Source organism: Sphaeramia orbicularis, chromosome 5 (assembly GCF_902148855.1).
Source record: "Sphaeramia orbicularis chromosome 5, fSphaOr1.1, whole genome shotgun sequence".
NCBI lineage: Eukaryota > Metazoa > Chordata > Actinopteri > Kurtiformes > Apogonidae > Sphaeramia > Sphaeramia orbicularis.
The window spans coordinates 16,601,302-16,620,806 of NC_043961.1; the positions used below are offsets into that span (position 1 = coordinate 16,601,302).

General features: G+C 37.2%; 1 protein-coding gene across 3 annotated transcripts in view; it reads right to left on the bottom strand.

The window, feature by feature from the left end:
- Positions 1–517: 517 nt before the first annotated feature.
- The window catches only part of LOC115419085 (band 4.1-like protein 1), a 207,135-nt gene continuing 188,147 nt past the window's right edge, over positions 518–19,505 (bottom strand). For 2 of the 3 annotated variants that reach the window (XM_030133703.1, XM_030133702.1), the window contains 8 exons: positions 19,176–19,226; positions 15,245–15,604; positions 13,975–14,103; positions 7,645–7,737; positions 6,033–6,128; positions 2,901–2,981; positions 2,682–2,798; positions 518–1,204 (listed from right to left, as the gene is read on the bottom strand). In XM_030133703.1, coding sequence (XP_029989563.1) covers positions 1,199–1,204; positions 2,682–2,798; positions 2,901–2,981; positions 6,033–6,128; positions 7,645–7,737; positions 13,975–14,103; positions 15,245–15,604; positions 19,176–19,226 — 933 coding nt within the window. In that variant the 3' untranslated portion in view covers positions 518–1,198. The remainder of the gene's footprint in view (positions 1,205–2,681; positions 2,799–2,900; positions 2,982–6,032; positions 6,129–7,644; positions 7,738–13,974; positions 14,104–15,244; positions 15,605–19,175; positions 19,227–19,505) is intronic. The other variant, XM_030133701.1, reaches the window with a different exon arrangement.

The window sequence follows — 19,505 nt, forward strand, 5'->3', positions numbered from 1 at the left end:
ATCCAACAGTTCAGTAAAATCTGCTCTGTGTCTGATCAGACCCACATACATGTGGAGGTGGCCTGAATCCGATCTAAAACAGTATAATTCCATGTGATTTGTGGCGTTCTCACACAACCACCAAAACCTAAACCAAAGCCCAGTCTGTTCACATACCAACACTGAAACGTCCAAAACCCACAACATTAACCTCAAGTAAGAAAAACATACCCTCCCATTGGTGAAACGTATTAGATAAAAACAATATTTATGTTAAATTTGCTCTAAAAACTCTAAACTTTTCGCCCCAGAATGCGTGACCAGCGTCGGTGGCGGTGATGACGAGCTGGAGCGGTGACGTTTTGTGTGGGAGGGGGACGAGGACGGCGGCATTGAAGACGGGGGCCGAAGCTGCTGATGAAGATATACACCTGTCTGCAGAATCCGTCCACATCAGTACGAGTCCGCTTCGGCTACAGTTTCTCGCTTCATCCACAAATACGTCCGTGTGTTTTTTTCTTTCATTCCCTCAGCTATGTTTTTTTTTTTTGTATTGAATCATGCAGATTATAGTCATCTGATATTATACATATCTCATAAACAAGCAAACACTGGACATAAATTAGATCCTCTATAGATAAAAATGTAAAAAGCTAATAAGACAGCTGATTATACTGAACTCCCACCAGCACTGTCCAAGTCTTCCTCTGCTCTTATTGTAGTTGTTTCATATATAACAGTAGCACAGGGCACGTATTTATGACCTTAAAATAGGAATAAGTAATCTGCGGTAGAGGGCGTGGAGGCTGACGGGGACAGAGTTTATAAAAGTCAAAATGTGTCAGATTAAATAACAGGAGTAAACTGTCAAACAAATGACTGTAACGGAGGTAAATCTATATATTAACAGCTGTAATCGAGTTTCACGTCTAATCTTAAAACTCCACTAAAACCAAAGGGTAAAACCATCTGATGCGTTTTCTCTCCTGGAAGAAAGTGGAGGGCTGGGATTGGCCGAGACAGGACGAGGAGGCGGGGTCACAGTTGATTTGTCTAAAGGGACAGGAGTGGAGGTGTGGTGGAAGGCAGTCAGTTCTGGTGTGGGTGTTTCCACAGTGGGGTGGACAGTCCTGTTTGTCAGGTTGGTGGCGTACTGCGGGGCCTCCATGGGCCTCCAGGGGGCTCCACCCCGTCCCCTCTCAGGAGCCACCATGACCCATCAGGACTGGAAAGACACAAGAACACACAGCGCTTAAGGACAAAACCAAAATAGAGCAAGACAATCCCCAACGACTCACGGGTTAAAAGAGTTATATCACTGAATTCAAAGCATAATTACGTAATAAGTCATACATTATATAGACAAAAGTATGTGGACACATTGAATTCAGGTCTTTCTGTTCTAACAGGGGTCTGGGATACAAAACAATAATGATGTCATAATATAGTTTTGTAGTTTCATTCCTATTAAAAATGACCATTCAAATGTATTTCATGGTGTTTAAATGATTTAGTCAAACTGTCATCGTCGCCCTCCAGTGGTCAAGTAGTGACGCAGTACTATGTGTTTCAAACCTTCAGTTTTGGAAACGTCTTCAAATTTGCTTATAAAGCGTTCATTCCTACTAAGAATGATCACTCAGAAGTGTTTCAAGGTGTTTTAAACATTCATCGGCACCCCCCAGTGGTCAAACAGCGGGGCTATAGTATGTGCATCAAAAATTTCAGTTTTAGAAACTTCTTCAAATCTGCTCAGAAAGTGTTCATTCCTATTAAAAATGACAATTCAAAGGTGTTTCATGGTGTTTTAAAGATTTATTTAAATGGTCATCAGTGTGCCCCCCAGTGGTCAAGTAGTCAGGCTATAGTATGTGCTTCAAAATTTTCAGTTTGGAAAATTCTTTTTAATATTAACAGTGTATATATCTGTGAATGAGCCAATAAAAATAGTGCATTTATGTTTGATAAATATTGAATAAATATTGCTTTGTTATTGAGAGAGCAGAGGAGTATTGCACACCTTATTGCCCCGCCCCCAAAGGAGAGGCAAGGGGTATTGGTTTTGGTTTGTTTGTTTGTTAACACTCTAGCAGCAAAAATATTGGTTGAATTTATACCAAATTGGGTTTATAGATGGCCAGTGACCCAGAATAGATCTGATTACATTTGGGGAAAAGTAGGTCAAAGTTAAAATTTTTTAAATTTTTTAAATCTTTTTTTTCCCCATTTATTTATAACGCGCAAAAATTAAAATGTCTGTAGCAGAAAAACTATTGATTGAATTCATACCAAACTGGGTTTATAGATTGCCAGTGACCCTGAATAGATGTGGTTACATTTTGGGGAAAGTAGGTCAAAGTTCATGTTTTTAATTAATTATTTAAAAACTTTTTTTTCTCCCATTTACTTATAATGGGAGAAATTTAAAATGTCTATAAAAAAATCAATTTTGTTTCAATTTACTTCAAACTTGACACATATATTGAGGCAACTGATATGCTGACATCAGTACATGCATGGACATGATGACATCAGCTGGATCGATGCCAAAATATGTACGCTACAATATGTGCGAGGGGCGGGGTTTGTTGTGCCTGGCACCACTTGTTGCTCATAATTCTCTTTGTTCTCGGATTATTGCTCATTACTGTGGGTGACTGCAGTGGATGCAGTCTGTGTGAGTCTGTGTGATTGTTGCGTACCTGTTCTCTCTGCTGCAGCTCCTCAGTGGGAGACTCTGTTTCCCTGATAACCACTGCTTTCGTCACCAACATGTCAGGATGCTGCTGCTTGGCCTCCTGGATGGCCATGGCCAGCGCCTGGGGAGGGAAAACATCCATGCATGAGTCTGAGCCGCCACATGTTGCATCATCCTCCTGCTGTTTATGTTTTATTGAACATTTTGGGATGCATTTGTGCACCTGATGTTGGTCCACGTCATCGTCTCCTGTAATTATAATCCTCTTCTCGATTCTGGTTTCTGAGTAGCCTCCCTTCACAGTCTGGAGAGAGTGTACACAGGGAACATTTCACATTAACATTTCAGATTCCTTCATAACCCTTAATCGGGCAAGTGACTATTTTTGGTCATTTCCACATACATTACAAGACAGTGACAGCAACAGTTACAGTGAGGATATTGAGTCAACAATCGTAGGTCCAATGTGGTCTACAGGGTCTGTAAGGTCCACCTCTGCATGAACAGTGAGTGGACCTGCTTTGTTAGGCACCATGAAGTACTGGTACTAATGTAAGGAATGACGTTCAAAGGCATAATGTGGATGTGGACAGGGGTCTGGATCAGCACTGATGTTGGTCTAATGTTCATACATGATCCTTCTTGGAGATTTTTCTTTTTTTTTGCCACATACGGGCAAGGAACCAAATACAGTAACTTTATTGACCTTGATTTTCTACATAACAATATATTTTTTTTATTTCACAAAAGTAACAAAGTCTTTTTATGTCCTCCGATAACACACTAAGGTTGAAAATTTGAATTTCACAGTATTTCTATAAGTGAACTATAAATGGCGCCTAAAAGGGCAAATGGAAAAGCTTTCATGATGAGGAGGATGTGACTTTCTGTTGTTTTACATTGCGGCACTCAGTGATAATTACATTTCAAGAGGCAGATAGTGTTCAGACTCAGTCAGCAGGACAAACGAAAAAGTCTGAACTGAACAAAACTCAAGAAATAGGACCAATGTATGTCAGCGTCATGTTCTATCTGAATCAATCCCCAGTTGAATGTGTGAGGTTGTCAGGTTCTATTCAGTGTTCTAGTCCTGTGGTCTGGATGCAGGAGATCAACCTCCCAATAGAAGTGGGAGGAGAACTCAACTAATTAAGTCCATATATGACTTCTATCAGTGATCAATAGGAAATATATTTACATCTGTAACCATTTACATGTTATAAACCATCAAAATATGGAAAAGCACATTTTTAATATTTCAGAAATTTGTCAAAAACTTAAATTTCTGAAAAATGTAAAAAAACAAACAAACAAAAACTTTGTAGATATTGTCCCAAGGAAGATACATATAAAATTAAAAATGATTCCAATCATTAGTTTCAGAGAAGATTGTCGAAATATAGACATAGGTGACCTTGAGTTTGACCCTTCAAGGTCACTCAAGGTCAAAGGTCATGGGCCCAAATCAAAGTCCATATATGACTTCCTATCAGTGCTCAGTAGTAACTATATTGATATATTTATTACTTACATGTTATAAACCATCAAAATATGGACCATTATTAGCTAAGGCAAAATTTTCAAAAATTCATCAAAATACTCAAAAAGCTAAATTTTTCAAAACTGTGAACAAACTTTGTAGCTCATGACCTATCACCTGGTGAGCTAATAAAATGGAGTAATGTGGGATTTTACAGAACTCTATCCGTGTCTATGTCCAATTTCATGTTGGGGTTTCATTAACATATTAGCTGTAACTTAGCGCAGTTTAATCTTTTTTAGGAGCCCAGAATTTGACTTTAGTTTTGTCCATTAGAGGAGATACAGATCTGAACAGCAGACATAAATGTCAAATGCCTCAGCTTTGGAACAGACTTTAGAGGATATCTGATCAGAGACTCACTAAAACTATATTTAACTGGGACATTTTCATGGTCTAATGAGCTGAAAGCTGCGTTTTATTACACAGGTTTGTCATTGATTTACTACAACAGATATTCACTAGATTAGGAGGAAAATATTTCTGTATGTGTATGGAAGAAAATGGTTCTTGATGGTTCTATGTTACTATGTCATAAAGAGTAATTCGAATAAAGAACTAGGTTTACGCTGTTGGGGGCTGACAGCAAGAGTATATCCCCCCAATCCTCTAATAATAAAGCAAATAGTGACACGATGTACAAAAGACTTAACAACTTTATTATTATTCATGAAGCAGATTGTGAATAGATTTAATATGAAACGTGACATCGTATAGAAATACCCATAACTGTTCATTTGATATTTTCAGAACATTATCAAACATCACTCAACCATTTGGAAAAAAAACATCACCTGGTGTCAAAATATGACATCATGTAAACTCAAGGTAGTGCAGTAGTTTCCAACCGTTTTTGGCTTGTGACCCCATTTGAACATCACACTTTTCTGGTGACCCCAGACATTCAAAACGGAGACATTTTTTGCTAAAATTAATTTGTATTTGACCATGCAATTGTTTGCTATACTATGTTACAAATAAATGCAATTTTATTAAACATTTAGTCTATATAATGTATATTATTATGGACGGAGGCAGAAAAGCCAGGTGTAGATTACTGCACAAAGGGAGAATTTTATTTTCCTTGGTCAGGATATGTACAGTCAGTCCAACTTGGATTTACAAGGCTGACAATTAATACTGAACAAACAAGAACTTAAACTATAAATTATGAAAGAGCTGCAGCATCTGAAACCGACCTCAATGAACATTTGACAGATAAACAGTACCACGGTGCTTCAGTTTCAGCTTCACAGTTTGTCATGTCTTTTATGTTTTGGGATTGTCTCTCTCAACTTACCATGTATGTTTTACTTTTATCAGTTACTAAAAACTTTCAGGCGACCCCATTTGAATTCCAGATGACCCCATGTGGGGTCCCGACCCCAAGGTTGAAAAACACTGAGGTAGTGGCATGAAGAAAGAGAATTGTTAGATAATTGATATGAACTCAATTGTTATAATTATTATTAATTAATTATGTGGTTATAAGGAGAAATTATACACAGTAGTAGTAATAGTAGAAGTAGCAGTGGTCTACTTTTTCTAGTACTACCACTACTTCTTTTTTTATTCATTTGGAGTACCATAACATGAGACTGACAATAATAGAAGTGTTGAGCCACTTGAAAAGGGTCCGGGAGCCACAGGCTGGCCACCCCTGAAATAAAGGATTCCACTGTTGTATTTTTCCTCTACTCTGACAGTACATGATATGATTAATATTTCAGAGCTCACTGTAGAAAACACCTGTAAAGGGGCTGACTCCGAGCCCTTGTCGTTAAACCATAACCATGGAAACGGCTTAAGGGTTACCTTGGTAACTTGAGTTGTGGTTGCTGAGGTGACACTCTCAGCGGTGATGGTCAGCGGGGACACAACAGACTCCCTCCCCACAGTGGCAGCTTTTACCTGCATCACATTCACCAGATGACAGTCATTTTACACATTTAACATCTCAGAAAACATCACAAAGCTCCTCGGAAAGCGTTTTTCCAAAATATTTAGGAACTTATCGTTAGCCTCATAGTCATACACTATATGGACAAAAGTATGTGGACGAGCTGAATTCAGGTGTTTAATTTCTAACAGGGGTCTGGGAAACAAAACAATAATGACAAATGCTATAATATAGTTTTATATTGGGATAAATATCATATTGATTATTACTATTGATGTTTATTTGTCAAATCATCATGAACAGGACATCTTACAGCTGCAGACATGATGTGTCCCAATATTTTTGTCCATATAGTTTATAAACAGCAACATTCCCTTAAAGTTTAATGGGAGAATTTTTTTCCTCAGTGAGATGTGAAGAAAGCAGATGGTTAGTTGTGGTAAAAAAAATTATTATTTATAGTCAGAGCACAAAAGACTATTTTAGAAATTTAGAGGTAGAACATTTAAAAACATAGTCATGGATAAAAAAAAATAAATAAATCATTAGCTTGGTTTAAATTATCTTTGTTTTCAAAAGGCCTCAGAGATGGTTTTGATTTATTCTACCTCTAAATTTCTAAAATATTTTTCGTGCTTTGACTGTAAATAAAAATCTTCTACCACAACTAACCATCTACTTTCTTCACATCTCACTGAGGAAGAAAAATCTACCATTAAACTTTAAGGAAATATTGATATTTATAAAGTATATGTACATAAATATTGGGACACATCACGTCTACAGCTGTAAGATGTCCTGTTCATGATGATTTGCAATAAAAACATACATTTTTAGTCAAATATTTTTTTGGAAATCTAGAGGCAGAACATTTAAAATCATAGCCATGGATTTAAAAAAAAATAACAATGTTGAGAGAAATTAAGTCAAAACCATCTCTGAGGCATTTTGGAAGCAAAGATAAGAATTTAAACCAAACTAACCAATGCAATGTTATAGTTTTATGCTGGGATAAATAACATTTGTTATTATTATTTTGGATCCCAGACCCCTGTTAGAAAAGAAACACCTGAATTCAATGTGTCCACATACTTTTGTCCATATAGTGTATGACTTATGCTATGAGGCTGATTCTAACTCATATTTTAAGGCAAACATGAGGAAATACTGCAGTAAATATGCATTTATCAGGATGCAATGAGGAAAAATAAGAGAAATCAGTCATTAGTTTTGACTTGGACATCGGTTGCTATGGTAGCTTTATTATTATTCTGTATTCCTACATCACATCCACAATTAAAGGCTCCGTATCGTGGAGTCGTTGATATGAATGTACTGTTCCGCAGGGATCACACTGCACATACCGCCTGTCCTTCTCTGACATTTTTCCCATTCAATAGCATATGAAGTAAAGGTCAAGGCTAGACAAAAAGACAGTGACATTAAAAGCTGCAGATCCTCATTGTGCTTCCACACACACACAAACGTCCTGTCACGGTGATGTATTTCCTCTGTGAAGGTACTTACTGGGGAGCCATTTTCCTTCACGGCGGCAGGAGCCTCCCTCGGGCTGACGACTCCATAGTTCTGAGGACGAGACAGAAACGGTCCTGAATGAGGCCGGCGTGCACAGGCTTCGCAGCAAAAATAGATATTAAGCTTTAAATTAGCACAAATGCTTTAAAGAAATGGGCTATTACGCAACCGAAGATGACTCAGATGATCAAAGTACCGTCACGAAGGTGTGAACACTTCAGATTTAAGGGAGCAATAGAATAATATCCGTTAATAATTACAATATAACTGGATTTCCATTTATTTCCCAACTGATAGATAAAGCTCCACTAATTGAAAAGTTAACCACATGGTGGCAGCAGAGTTATAGGGATATGCCTTATATGGTTCAAAGCTGCACAATACAACATTAATATTTAGGTCAAATTAACAGGAAAATAACTTCATATTTAATTGTGAGACGCTCCAATAATGTTAATCAGCCTGTGTTTTAATTGCTGTTTGGTGTTGGAAAGGCTTTGTGCTAAAAACAAAGCACATGTTACTGCTGGAAAATGAAAAAATAAATAATAGACGGTGTAAATGTTGTATAAAGCTGGGAGGAAGTGCAGAGTAGGGTGTCTAAATTTTGTTTTGTTTTTTTATATAGCTTACTTAATAATCCTTATTAGTGTGGAAAGTATTATTGTGAGATGTGAAATAAAGTGAGTAAAGACAGTAACAAACAGTCTCGTTCTATTATATTTTAGCATGAAAAGCTTAATGTTAATAAAACCTGCAGTATCATTCAAGGTTGTAGTCATGTTAGGGGTGTGGCCAAGCAAAAGTCAACATCAGGGTCAATTTTATTTTTTCTCCAAAACAATATTTTTGATTACTCATGAAAAGACAAATATCTCTAGTTTCTAAAACTGTGTTTATTTCATTTGTACCTGAATTACCACTGGATCTATAAGAAAATATATGAGACTACAGTGTAAATCTAGAACAGTAAAGGATGTAAATGAATGTATACAGCATCAATTCAGAATGTAAATGTGTAAATAAATATATTTAAAATATATGCCTGCATCTAATCTTATATTTTATAAAAATCAAATTCTATAATGATTTTGAATGTTATTTATTATACAAAAAAAACAAAACAGCAGAAAGATGTGTGTTAAATATAGCAGTGAAACATATTTGGCCAAGTTCTTCTGGCTGTTTTTCTCCTTTCAAACTCTGACCTTATAAAACTACACGGATCGAAACATCCATCTAACACCCAACAAACTATAATAAAACCCACATAACATGTACATAAGGTAGTGGTTTAACACGTCAAGACCTCAGCACCAAAACGACAGGTGTAATACCACTGATGGCCACTAGATGCTTCCCCAAAAAGCCTCGACTTTTACCACTTAGACTGAACTTCTCTATTAAATCACTAAGTCTGTATTTTTTCTAGAAGTCATTGTAGTCTCATCTGTTTTCATTTGGAACCTCTAACAAGTGAACCAGTATCCATCTGTGTGTTATTAACTCTGTTAATTATATTTCAGGTTGAATAGAAGCTGTCATGTCTGCTGAGTCAGACTTTGATTGACAGGTCTGTATGGATCTTCGCTCTCCTGCTGAGTCAGACTTAATGGAGTTTTGTTTTATTTAATAGAACACATTTCTTATTGACAGACAGCTCCACTGGGGTCGGAGATAATGGGTTTATGACACAGTGGCTGATGAAGGTTATTGTTTTGCTAATTCTCTAAGATAGCATTAGCATTAGCTCACCCATAAGCCTTTGTGGGTGACTGGAGTCTTTCTCACTCCTGCACAAAATATGGTCACTACAGCTTTCTTTTTCTATATACATATAATAGTGTGTCAACAAGGCAAAGGAAGCGGAATTAATTTAATTATTAGTTTGTAAAAAGAGGGTGGGAGTCTATAAGTTATACTTCTTCCTACTCCTTTTCAAGCGCCGATAAATTTTGTTTTACCAAGTTGTATGGTTCTTCGTCATCTGATGATTTTATGTGCTTGAAATAAAACTAAACTAACTAAAATAATATCCAGGTCCTTCCAAAATCTTACATCTGGTGATTGTGAAGGTCATTACATATGCTGAAGGATCAAACCACATAAAGGGGCATGGTCGTCCTGGAGGAGACCACTACTACAACACTGTATAACCAGAGTTGGGCAAATTACTTTTAAAAAGTAATTAGTTATAGTTACTGATTACTTTCCCAAACTAGAAGCACTCGGAGAGCGCAGACCTCCGCCAAGGCTGATCAGTGGGCCCCCCCGTGGGCCCCCCCACCCCCGATCACCCCCAAAAGTTAATCATTTCTTCCTTATCCCATTTCCAACAAACCCTGAAAATTTCATCAAAATCTGTCCATAACTTTTTGAGTTATGTTGCACACTAACCGACAGACAAACAGACAGACAAACAAACCCTGGCAAAAACATAACCTCCTTGGCGGAGGTAGAAAGTAATTGAATTAGCAATGGAATTACTCTTTCATCAATGTAATTAGTTACCAGGGAAAGTAATTATTACGTTACTTTTTAAAAAAAAACAACCTTCAAATATGTAAAAGGAACCTGATTTTTGAGCATGTTTCACAGGCCAGTTGTATAGAGTAGAACAGCAGACAGGTACTGAATACTATGACTGTGGTGAGGCTGGGGTCCACCACGGCCCAACTTTTCCACCACATAAATGCATTTCTGCATTCATAGGAAGAAGATGCTCCTCCAGTTAATCCAAAAACTCCACTTTTTTCAGTCGCTCCTCCCTGATCCAGCAGTAAATGTCTTCAGTCCAGTCAGTCGGACTGTCACTGATAACTCCTCCCCTAATTTAGCGGTGCATGTAGCTGCGCGTAAGTGAATGGGGTGTGCTGCGGACAACTCATACTCGGTGATGTCATTAGTCGTTCAGGTGAAGGCAGCGTGGACAACTAGAGAGTCATGGACACACAGGTGAAGCATGAAGGCAGTGTGGGCAATTTGAATATGAGAACGGCTCGCAAACGAACGGCTTGCAACAAATCGGTTCTTATCGTTCACTGAAAAGAGCCGTTCAAAAGACTCGACTCGTCCGCGAATGTCACTTCTCTCTTGCCTGGCTGAGCGAACCAGGACGGATAACGCGCCACATTTCACTGCCAGTAACGGTAACAGCGTTGTAACGTTTCAAATAGTAATTAATTAGATTACCCATTACTGGAAAACAATAACACCGTTAGTAACGCTGTTATTTTTAACGCCATTATTGCCAACACTGTTTATAACCCACCAACATGTTTACCTCATAAACAAACAGAAAATGTAATTGATATTTCTGCAAATATACTGCACTGTTATCTTATTGGATAAACAATGAATCTGTCCAAACACAAACACGACCATATAATTAATCCAAATCTAATAGTCAGTGCAGATGTTGCAGATGCCTCTGAGTTGTTTTTGTGCAGACAACATATTTCACAGCCATGACTGACAATCAGACTAATAACAGCTTGTGTATAGTTGATGAATGGTTTATGAAAGCAATCCTGGAGCTCAACAAATTCCTTTAACTACAGTCTGACGGCAGAGCTATCCACAATCCAAAGCCTGTCAGGGATATGCAGACATCTGGCAGGGAGCAGCAGCCAAGCGGGCCTCTGCCACGTGTCTCCCTCTGCTGGCGGAATGACGTCTACGCCGGAGATCTTTGTCTGCCTCCAGATGACATCATCCCACATTCACCTCCACTTATTACTGTGGCTTAAACTGACATCTCTGCAGATCCGACTCAACACTGAGCTGGCACTTCAAAGGCCTCGTCTCTGAGTTCATCCACACCATTAACTGAGCGGCGATGATTACATTTTAATAAGGCACCTGTGGGACGACACTCAAATCTTCGCCTCCGGAGATGAATGGGATTCCCACCTGCTTTCATCACCTTCATTAATGCCCTGTCAATACTTTAATCACTCCATAATGATGCTATTATGTCACCCGTGTCTGGGGAATATAGTCGCAATGTCACAGAAACACCGTCTTCCTCTGATGACGAGTGACACCAGAGCTCTGCTTTAATGTAAAACATCAACTTCTTTATCGTCTGTTAGGTGACAGATGGGATTGATCCTGTACGGAACATTCTTTATTCTTTTTTTTTTTTTTTTTAAACAAACAGTAGCGGCATTAAAGAGACATACCACCAATTTTACACATAAAGGTCATGAAGAAAATCACCCTTGTAATGTTATACTGATTAATATAGGCTAACATTAGCTCAAGCTTGGCAGTAACAGCAGAAAGCCTGGGCTGTGAGTGCATTATGGGAAATGTGGTATCGTGTGTGTGTGTGTGTGTGTGTGTGTGTTGTTTTTTTTTTTAATTAACCAAATTTTGGAACAAAAATGAGGATATAAATGGGATTTTCTATAGAAATGTAGTATAATAGTCCCTATTAGTGTTCTGTTTCTGGAATATTAACTGTTTCTAGATTATTTTCTAACATTTAGAAAAAAAAACAAAAAAAAAAACAAAAATGTAATAGCATTAAAGAGACATACCACCAATTTTACACATAAAGGTCATGAAGAAAATTATCCTTGTAATGTTATAGTTATTCATATGGGGTAACATTAGCTCAAACTTGGCAGAGACATCAGAAAGCCTGAGTTTTGGGTGCATTATGGGAAATGTAGTATCATGTGTTGACCCAATTAAGGACAAGTTAGAACATAACAGTGATTCTCTACAGAAATCTGGTATAACAGTTCCTAAAATTACCTATTAGTGTTCTGTTTCTAGAATATTACGTAATTGTTTCTGGGTTATTTTCCACCATTTTTTTTAAACAAACTGTAGCAACATTAAAGAGGAATACCACCAATTTTACACATAAAAGTCATGAAGAAAATCCCCCTTGAAATGTTATAGTGATTAATATGGGGTAACATTATAAATCTAGAATAGACAGTCCCTAAAATTACCTATTAGTGTTCTGTTTCTAGAATATTATTTGTTTCTAGACTATTTTCTAACATTTTTTTTAATAAACTGTAGCAGCATAAAAGAGACATAGAACCAATTTTACACATAAAGGTCATGAGGAAAATTGCTCTTGTAATGTTATAGTGATTAATATGGGATAACATTTGCTCAAGCTGGGCAGTAACATAACATATAATAGAAAGCCTGGGCTGTGGGTGCATTATGGGAAATGTAGTATTGTGTTTTTCTAATTAACCCAAGTACGGACCAAAAGTTAGGATATAGTTGTGATTTTTCTATAGAAACAGTTAATAAAATTACCTATTAGCGTTCTGTTTCTGGAATATTCATTGTTTCTAGATTATTTCCCAACATTACACTTGTTGAATTTATGTTACTTGTTATTGAGACAACTTCGTTAAGGTTTTTTGATATGTTTAAATATGGTTTCTTTATTTTCAGACAGATTTTTAGATCCCACTTGCACACAAGAAAAATATTTCTGACAAATGTTGACTTTAAAAAGCAGCATATTCCTGAGTTGTCTCAATTTAAAGAATTCCTTATTATAATCCATCAGTTTTGAGGCCTTCTAACTGATGGATTTGAATTATTAAACCTATAGTAGATGGAGAAAATTGGGGAAAAAAATATAAACCTATATGACAATATTCTAACTGAAAATGTCTTTACAGTGGAAGTTGGAGATAACTAAGAATCTATTTTCAGCAAAGTGAAGCTAATATCTGTGAGTGTCTATGAAATAATTGCTATAAATTACAAAAATTAGATTAAAAAGTTATAGTTTGGGGACCATCTGCGTGGGCCAGTAGAAACTCTGATATGACTGTAAAATATCATGTGTTATGTTACATCATGTTGGGTTTTTTTTTTTTGCTTATTAGCATGCTAGCTAGCCAGTGAGTCACAGTTGTTATGTGACGTCCAAATCAGCTACATCAATGTTAGCTTTATTGAGATTAGCATACCTAGAAAATAGGGGAAATAAAAGGATGTTTCATCGACAGAGCAAATAAAAACAGATTGTACACATGCTGTACCTGACCAGAAGGCTTCTCATTTAATGACTGCAGTTATTGTTAAACACTGTTAAGCTCATGTTTTCAGCAGCAGTTGAAGTGTGAGAGGATCTTTGTTTGTGGAACTAAAACAGTTGTATAACCTAAGATTTACAGTGTCAGCAACAACCACAAGTATTATAAGCCCTATAAATAGCATAAGCATGATGATACCCAAACCATGAAATAAACCAGAAGCATGTGTGTGAATTTAAAGCAACAGACTGGAGAAGACAGAGCGGTTCATAGTGTTGATGATGTTGTTGTTGTTTACCTGTGGTGACGCGTTCATGATACCGTGGTGGACTTCTGATCCATTCGTGTGCGTCTCTGGCTTCATGTCCGTCCTCTTCAACATATGGGCCATACTTACAGAGTTGGGGTCTTTCTTCGCCACCGGAGGCTGCATGAAACACAAACAGATAAATGAACCACAAAGCGAACAACGTCTAGATGTCTGAAGACATTGAAAAGACGACACACGACTCATGAGCAGCATTTGTTTCAAAGTATGTGATTACTTTTAAGTATTTATGAAGGTCAGCCTCTGGAATATGCTTTTAATTGTTCAGCTCCAGAATGACAGAATGCAAAAGGTGATGTAGTGGCAAAAATGTAAAGGATGAAATTAACAGAAACAAATATATCAACACAAAATAATCCAAAAAAAAAATAAGCTGAACATGAACAAAATGAAGTAAAACTCAAAGCAAGTAGTAAATGGTTCAACAAAAAAAGTCCAGACAATAGCAAAAGCAAATACAAAAAGGATGAAATACACAAAAATAAAGACATAAGGAGAAAAAAAATGAACTGAATGTAAACTCAAATTAAGAAATGTTCCAACAAAAAAAGTCCAACTGATGGCAAAGACAAAAACAAAAAAGATGAAACACACAAAAAACATAAAAAAGTGACAATAATGAATATAAAAGTAAAAAAATGTTACATAATTAGAAAACAACAAAAAAGTTGGTTCAACAAAAAAGTTACTGCAATGGCAAAAGCAAATAAAAAAAAAAAAAAACGATGAAATACACACAAATAAACAGATCAATCAACAAAAGGAGTCAAAAAGTGACAAAATGTAAACCCAAATTAAGAAATGGTCCAGCAAAAAAGTCCAAGTGATGGCAAAGACAAAAATAAAAAAATACATAAATAAATGAACTGATAATAATCAACAAAAGAGTAAAAAAAACAAAAACAAAATTAGCTTCAACAAAAATGCCCAGACAATTGCAAAATACATACAAAAAGAAGGAAATACACAAAAACAAACAGATTAAGCAACAATATTAAATTAAAAGAGTAAAAAATGAACAAAATGTAAATTCAAATTAAGAAATGTTCCAACAGAAAAAGTCCAAGTGATAGCAAAGACAGAAACAAAAAAGCTAAAACACACAAAAATAAATAAATGAACCAAAATAATCAACAAAAAAGTCAAAAATGAACAAAACCAAAAATGCTCCAACTCATGGTCCAGACACGGTGTCTCCATGGGTGATGATGATGCAGGATGAAGACCTCCATCATTCTACCTCTGGATGCGTCCCCTCCTCTGGAAGCTTCTCCTCTATGGGCGACTTGTCCCTGGAGCCCATCAGACGGGCCGAGTAGAACCTGGAAGTCTCCTCGAAGTCCTCGCGGCCCACCTCCGGCTGCCGCTCCCTCTCCCCCAGCTCGACGATGCCCCTGGAGAAGTCGTCCACGCCCGGGTGGAGGTCGGTGATGACGGTGAAGTCCACCTCCGCCTCCAGACTGGACGTGGAGCTGACTGTCATGCTGGAGCACTTCCGCTCGATGCCCAGGTGGGTTTCCCTCATGGAGGCCACAGTGTCACGCTCCTGCTCCTCCTCTGAGGCCACGTTGGGTGGGGGTCTCCGGTCCACCAGCTCCTTCTGATGTAGGTACAGATATGAGACTTCTAATCCAGGGTTATAACCACATACATGATGGACAGGACATGGGTGTTTGACGATGATGTGTCTGTTGGGGTTTGTTTAGGATCCAAATCTGACTAGAATATTACAGATTATTCCAAAATTGTGTAATCTGAGACAGACACGGGTGACAAATTAAAGGAAAAAACCAACATGGAGTCTGATTTAGACCCACTCTTAATGTAAACTGTCATGAGCAGTAGCAGCTGGTGAAATTAGTTTTGGGTGGGGCTCAGTTTTTGGATGCACTATAACCACATATACACATAAGCACATGCACCACTACTTTAAAATATTAATTTAACCCTTACGTGACTATTTTTGGTCATTTCCACATACATTACAAGTAGGGATTTAACGATTACCGGTATAACAATAAACCAGACGGTTAGTATTACCGTTTAAATTCTAATTATCATGATAACCGTGTTTGATTACCGCACTTTTCTGGAGAAAACACCTATGTACAGATCTGCTTTTATGTCAAATATTTGAGTATAGTTTTAATTTGTTACAATCTTAACTTTATATACGTAATATTTGGAACCAATATTCACTTTTGAAGTCTTTGAAAAGGTTCGTTAAGCATCTGAGTGTTATTTATACAATGAATTATATACATTTTTCAAATCGGATTTTATTTTATTTTTTTTTGTGTTTTCTGGCCTTTTGTGTCGATATAGTGGATTAAAGAGAAAAAAAATAATAGGCAGTTGATAGAAATGAAGCTGTGCTAAAAAAGATCCCAAGCATAGGTATAGTTAACATTTGTTTATATAGTATATAAAGGCAAAATCAAAAGTACTGAAAAATGGCCAAAATAGGCTCAGACCATTAAGGGTTAATATTTGAAATCTTTCTGCCAACAGAAAGTGCATTGTGCCAATTATTTTATTTGGGTTTTTTTTGTTGTTGTTGTTGGTTTTTTTTTCAAAATACAACTTGGTTCAATTATTTCAGTGTGTGTATAAGTACTTTTTGAACATTTTGAGCACAATTTCAACAACACCGCAATAATAATGATAACCGTGATAATTTTGGTCACAATAACCGTGATATGAAATTTTCATATCGTGACATCCCTAATTACAAGACAGTGACAGTGACATTTCCAGTGAGGACAGTGAGTCACACTCTCAGGTCCAATCCAATGTGGTCTACAGGGTCTGTAAGGTCCACCTCTGCATGAACAGTGAGTGTACCTGCTTTGTTCGATACCATGAAGTAATGATACTAATATAAGGAATGATGTTCAAAGGGATAATGTGGATGTGGACAGGGGTCTGGATCAGCACTGATGTTGGTCTAATGTTCTAAAATACATGTTTCTTTCACCTTACATGTGTTTTTCTTGTATTTTTTTTTTTATATATACTTACTAGATTTTTATTTTTTGTCACTTAGGATAACTTCATTAACCTTGATGTTCTACATAACAATAAAAATTTTTTGAAAAATTTCATAAAAGTAATAAAATCTTATGTCCTCCAATAACACACTGAGGTTGACATTTTGAATTTCTGAGTGCTCTATAAAGGCTTAAATTAAAATACACAGTATGTGGCTTCAAACATGCACATTTTTCTGTAGCTCATTTAAATAAATATTCCTGTTTTGTAAAAATTAGTTGATGTGATTCCTGTCCTCTTCTTCTTCATGTGAGACAGGTGGAGCACTCTCTATTAATGAGACTCCACTGGCCATGAGATAACTTCTATTATGATGTAGCACTATATAAATAAATTTGATTTGAAAAATGATTGATTGTTGGTAAAGTTTTGGGCGACAGGGAAAACATGGTTCTGTAAAGCTGTGTCAGTTATACTTCATGTTTTGACTGCATTCACATTCATGTTTCCATTATGCTTTATTTTTTTTGTTCTTATTTCCAAAGCTATTGCATTGGAAAAAGTTGATGCAAACAGCTTTAAAAATGCCCTCATGTTTTTACATTCATTTGAGGTAGTTTTGGCCTTTTTCAGAGTAGAATTCTTACACTTAATCGGAGAAGGAAACAGTTTTTTCACACACATATGCATGCGTACATACAGCAGCATTTAACTTACATGACTGATCATCTGACTCATGCTGTGTCCTGCCTTATGTACAGTGTAAGCATAAAGCACTAAAACGTGGCCTCTAACAGAAACAGGAGACCAAATTACAGCGCCATCTCATCCATGAAACATCACAGCTATTTCAGACGGAAAACAGTAGTTTTTGCAGCCATGCGGAATAAAACCTGTACCGCCGTATTTCTGATAACACATTCTAGTTTATTCAACCCCAAAAATTAGATGAAAAACAGAATATTTGCATTTCGAAACATTTCAGAAGTTTGCTTTAAAGTTGTATGATGACTATACTGGCACACAGCTACTACAGATCACCATAAACGGTTAGATCAGGGTTTTCCAACCTGTGTGCTGTGACACATCATCAGGTGTGCTGTGGAAAATTATCCAATTTTACCTGATTGGTACTGTAAGCAAGCAGCTACATACAGCTACATACATAGCAAGTTAGATACATACGAGTGCACATACCAATGACCCACTCTACAACAGAAATCTCCTGTTCCCTTTGCAAAATAAAAGTGAAAGTGAACCGGCCCTGATGCAGTGCATTCTGTTGATAAAGCCCTCCTCAATAGTGATGTGCGGATTAGGGTTACCCGCGAACCCCATGTATCAGGTTGGAGCGGGGGGGATATACCTCCCATACTATTATACGACGGACCTCAATCCGTAAACCGGGGGGACTGTCTGAGTGGTTGCTAATGCACCCCTCTCATCTTTCTTATTCCAAACGCCCCACAACAATGTCGCCCCCGCACACCCAATATGCCTGCCCCCCCCCCCCCCAAAAAAGTACATAAAGTAATGTGCTCATTAATATGCATTGTCCTCATCAAATAAACAAATTTTAAAAAGAAAATTGAGCAAATGGTGTTCTGACGATGTGGGCTAACTATTGTTATGTACTACTTAGCAGTTGAGGTTAATGCTATTCGTTTGCATTACAGGAGAATTTTTCAGCATAAAATTGGCAGATATTCCAACTGATAACCATTGCTGTAAAATGCTGATAATGCTTGGCCTAGATGCAATTCAACATGAAAAGATATGTTGATTTTCATCCAAAATGTTCCAAAAATCATGATCAACTCCAGGTTTTTCCTTTAATTTGTCACCCAGTATAGTTAAAATGCAGAAAAGCTGTACTTCTTTCAGATCTTTCTCCTCTTTTTCAAAGCGCAGGTGTTCTCCTCAGTTTCACATCGTACTAAATTCTGGGTAATGTCGGTAAAAGCCACATGAAAGAGCCTCGGTTTCAAACCCACATATTCACATGAGACTCTGGTTCATGGTAATGGATGAGGGCAGCTGAGTAGTCATTGAAAAATAAATGACTTCATCATCTGATAGGTGCAGCCAATGAAGAGAAATGGGGATAGGTTAGGGACGGATGGATATGAGGAAAAATGGGTGACGGAAAAGCAAGAGGGGTTGAAATACAAATGAATAACCTTGAAATCGGCAAATGGCTCTTCATAAATGGCAGGAGTCGAGACGGGCTCCTGCACAGGGGAAGCAGAGGAGAAAGCAGAGAGGAGGCGTGGGGGTTAGTTCAAAGTCAAGAGGAGAGTTGGACAGACAGGCCACCAAACAGAAAACCTGCCAAAAGAACCGACTGGGGCTCGAAGAATGAGCTCAGTGTGGACCGGACCTAAACTGGGATCCTGTCAAATCCAAAACCCAATCAACGAAATGGAAAATTATCTACGGTAGAGTGCAACAGAGATGAATGTAAATAAAAAAATAATCTTGCACTTTCGGTTCCCTTGATTAAAAGACAA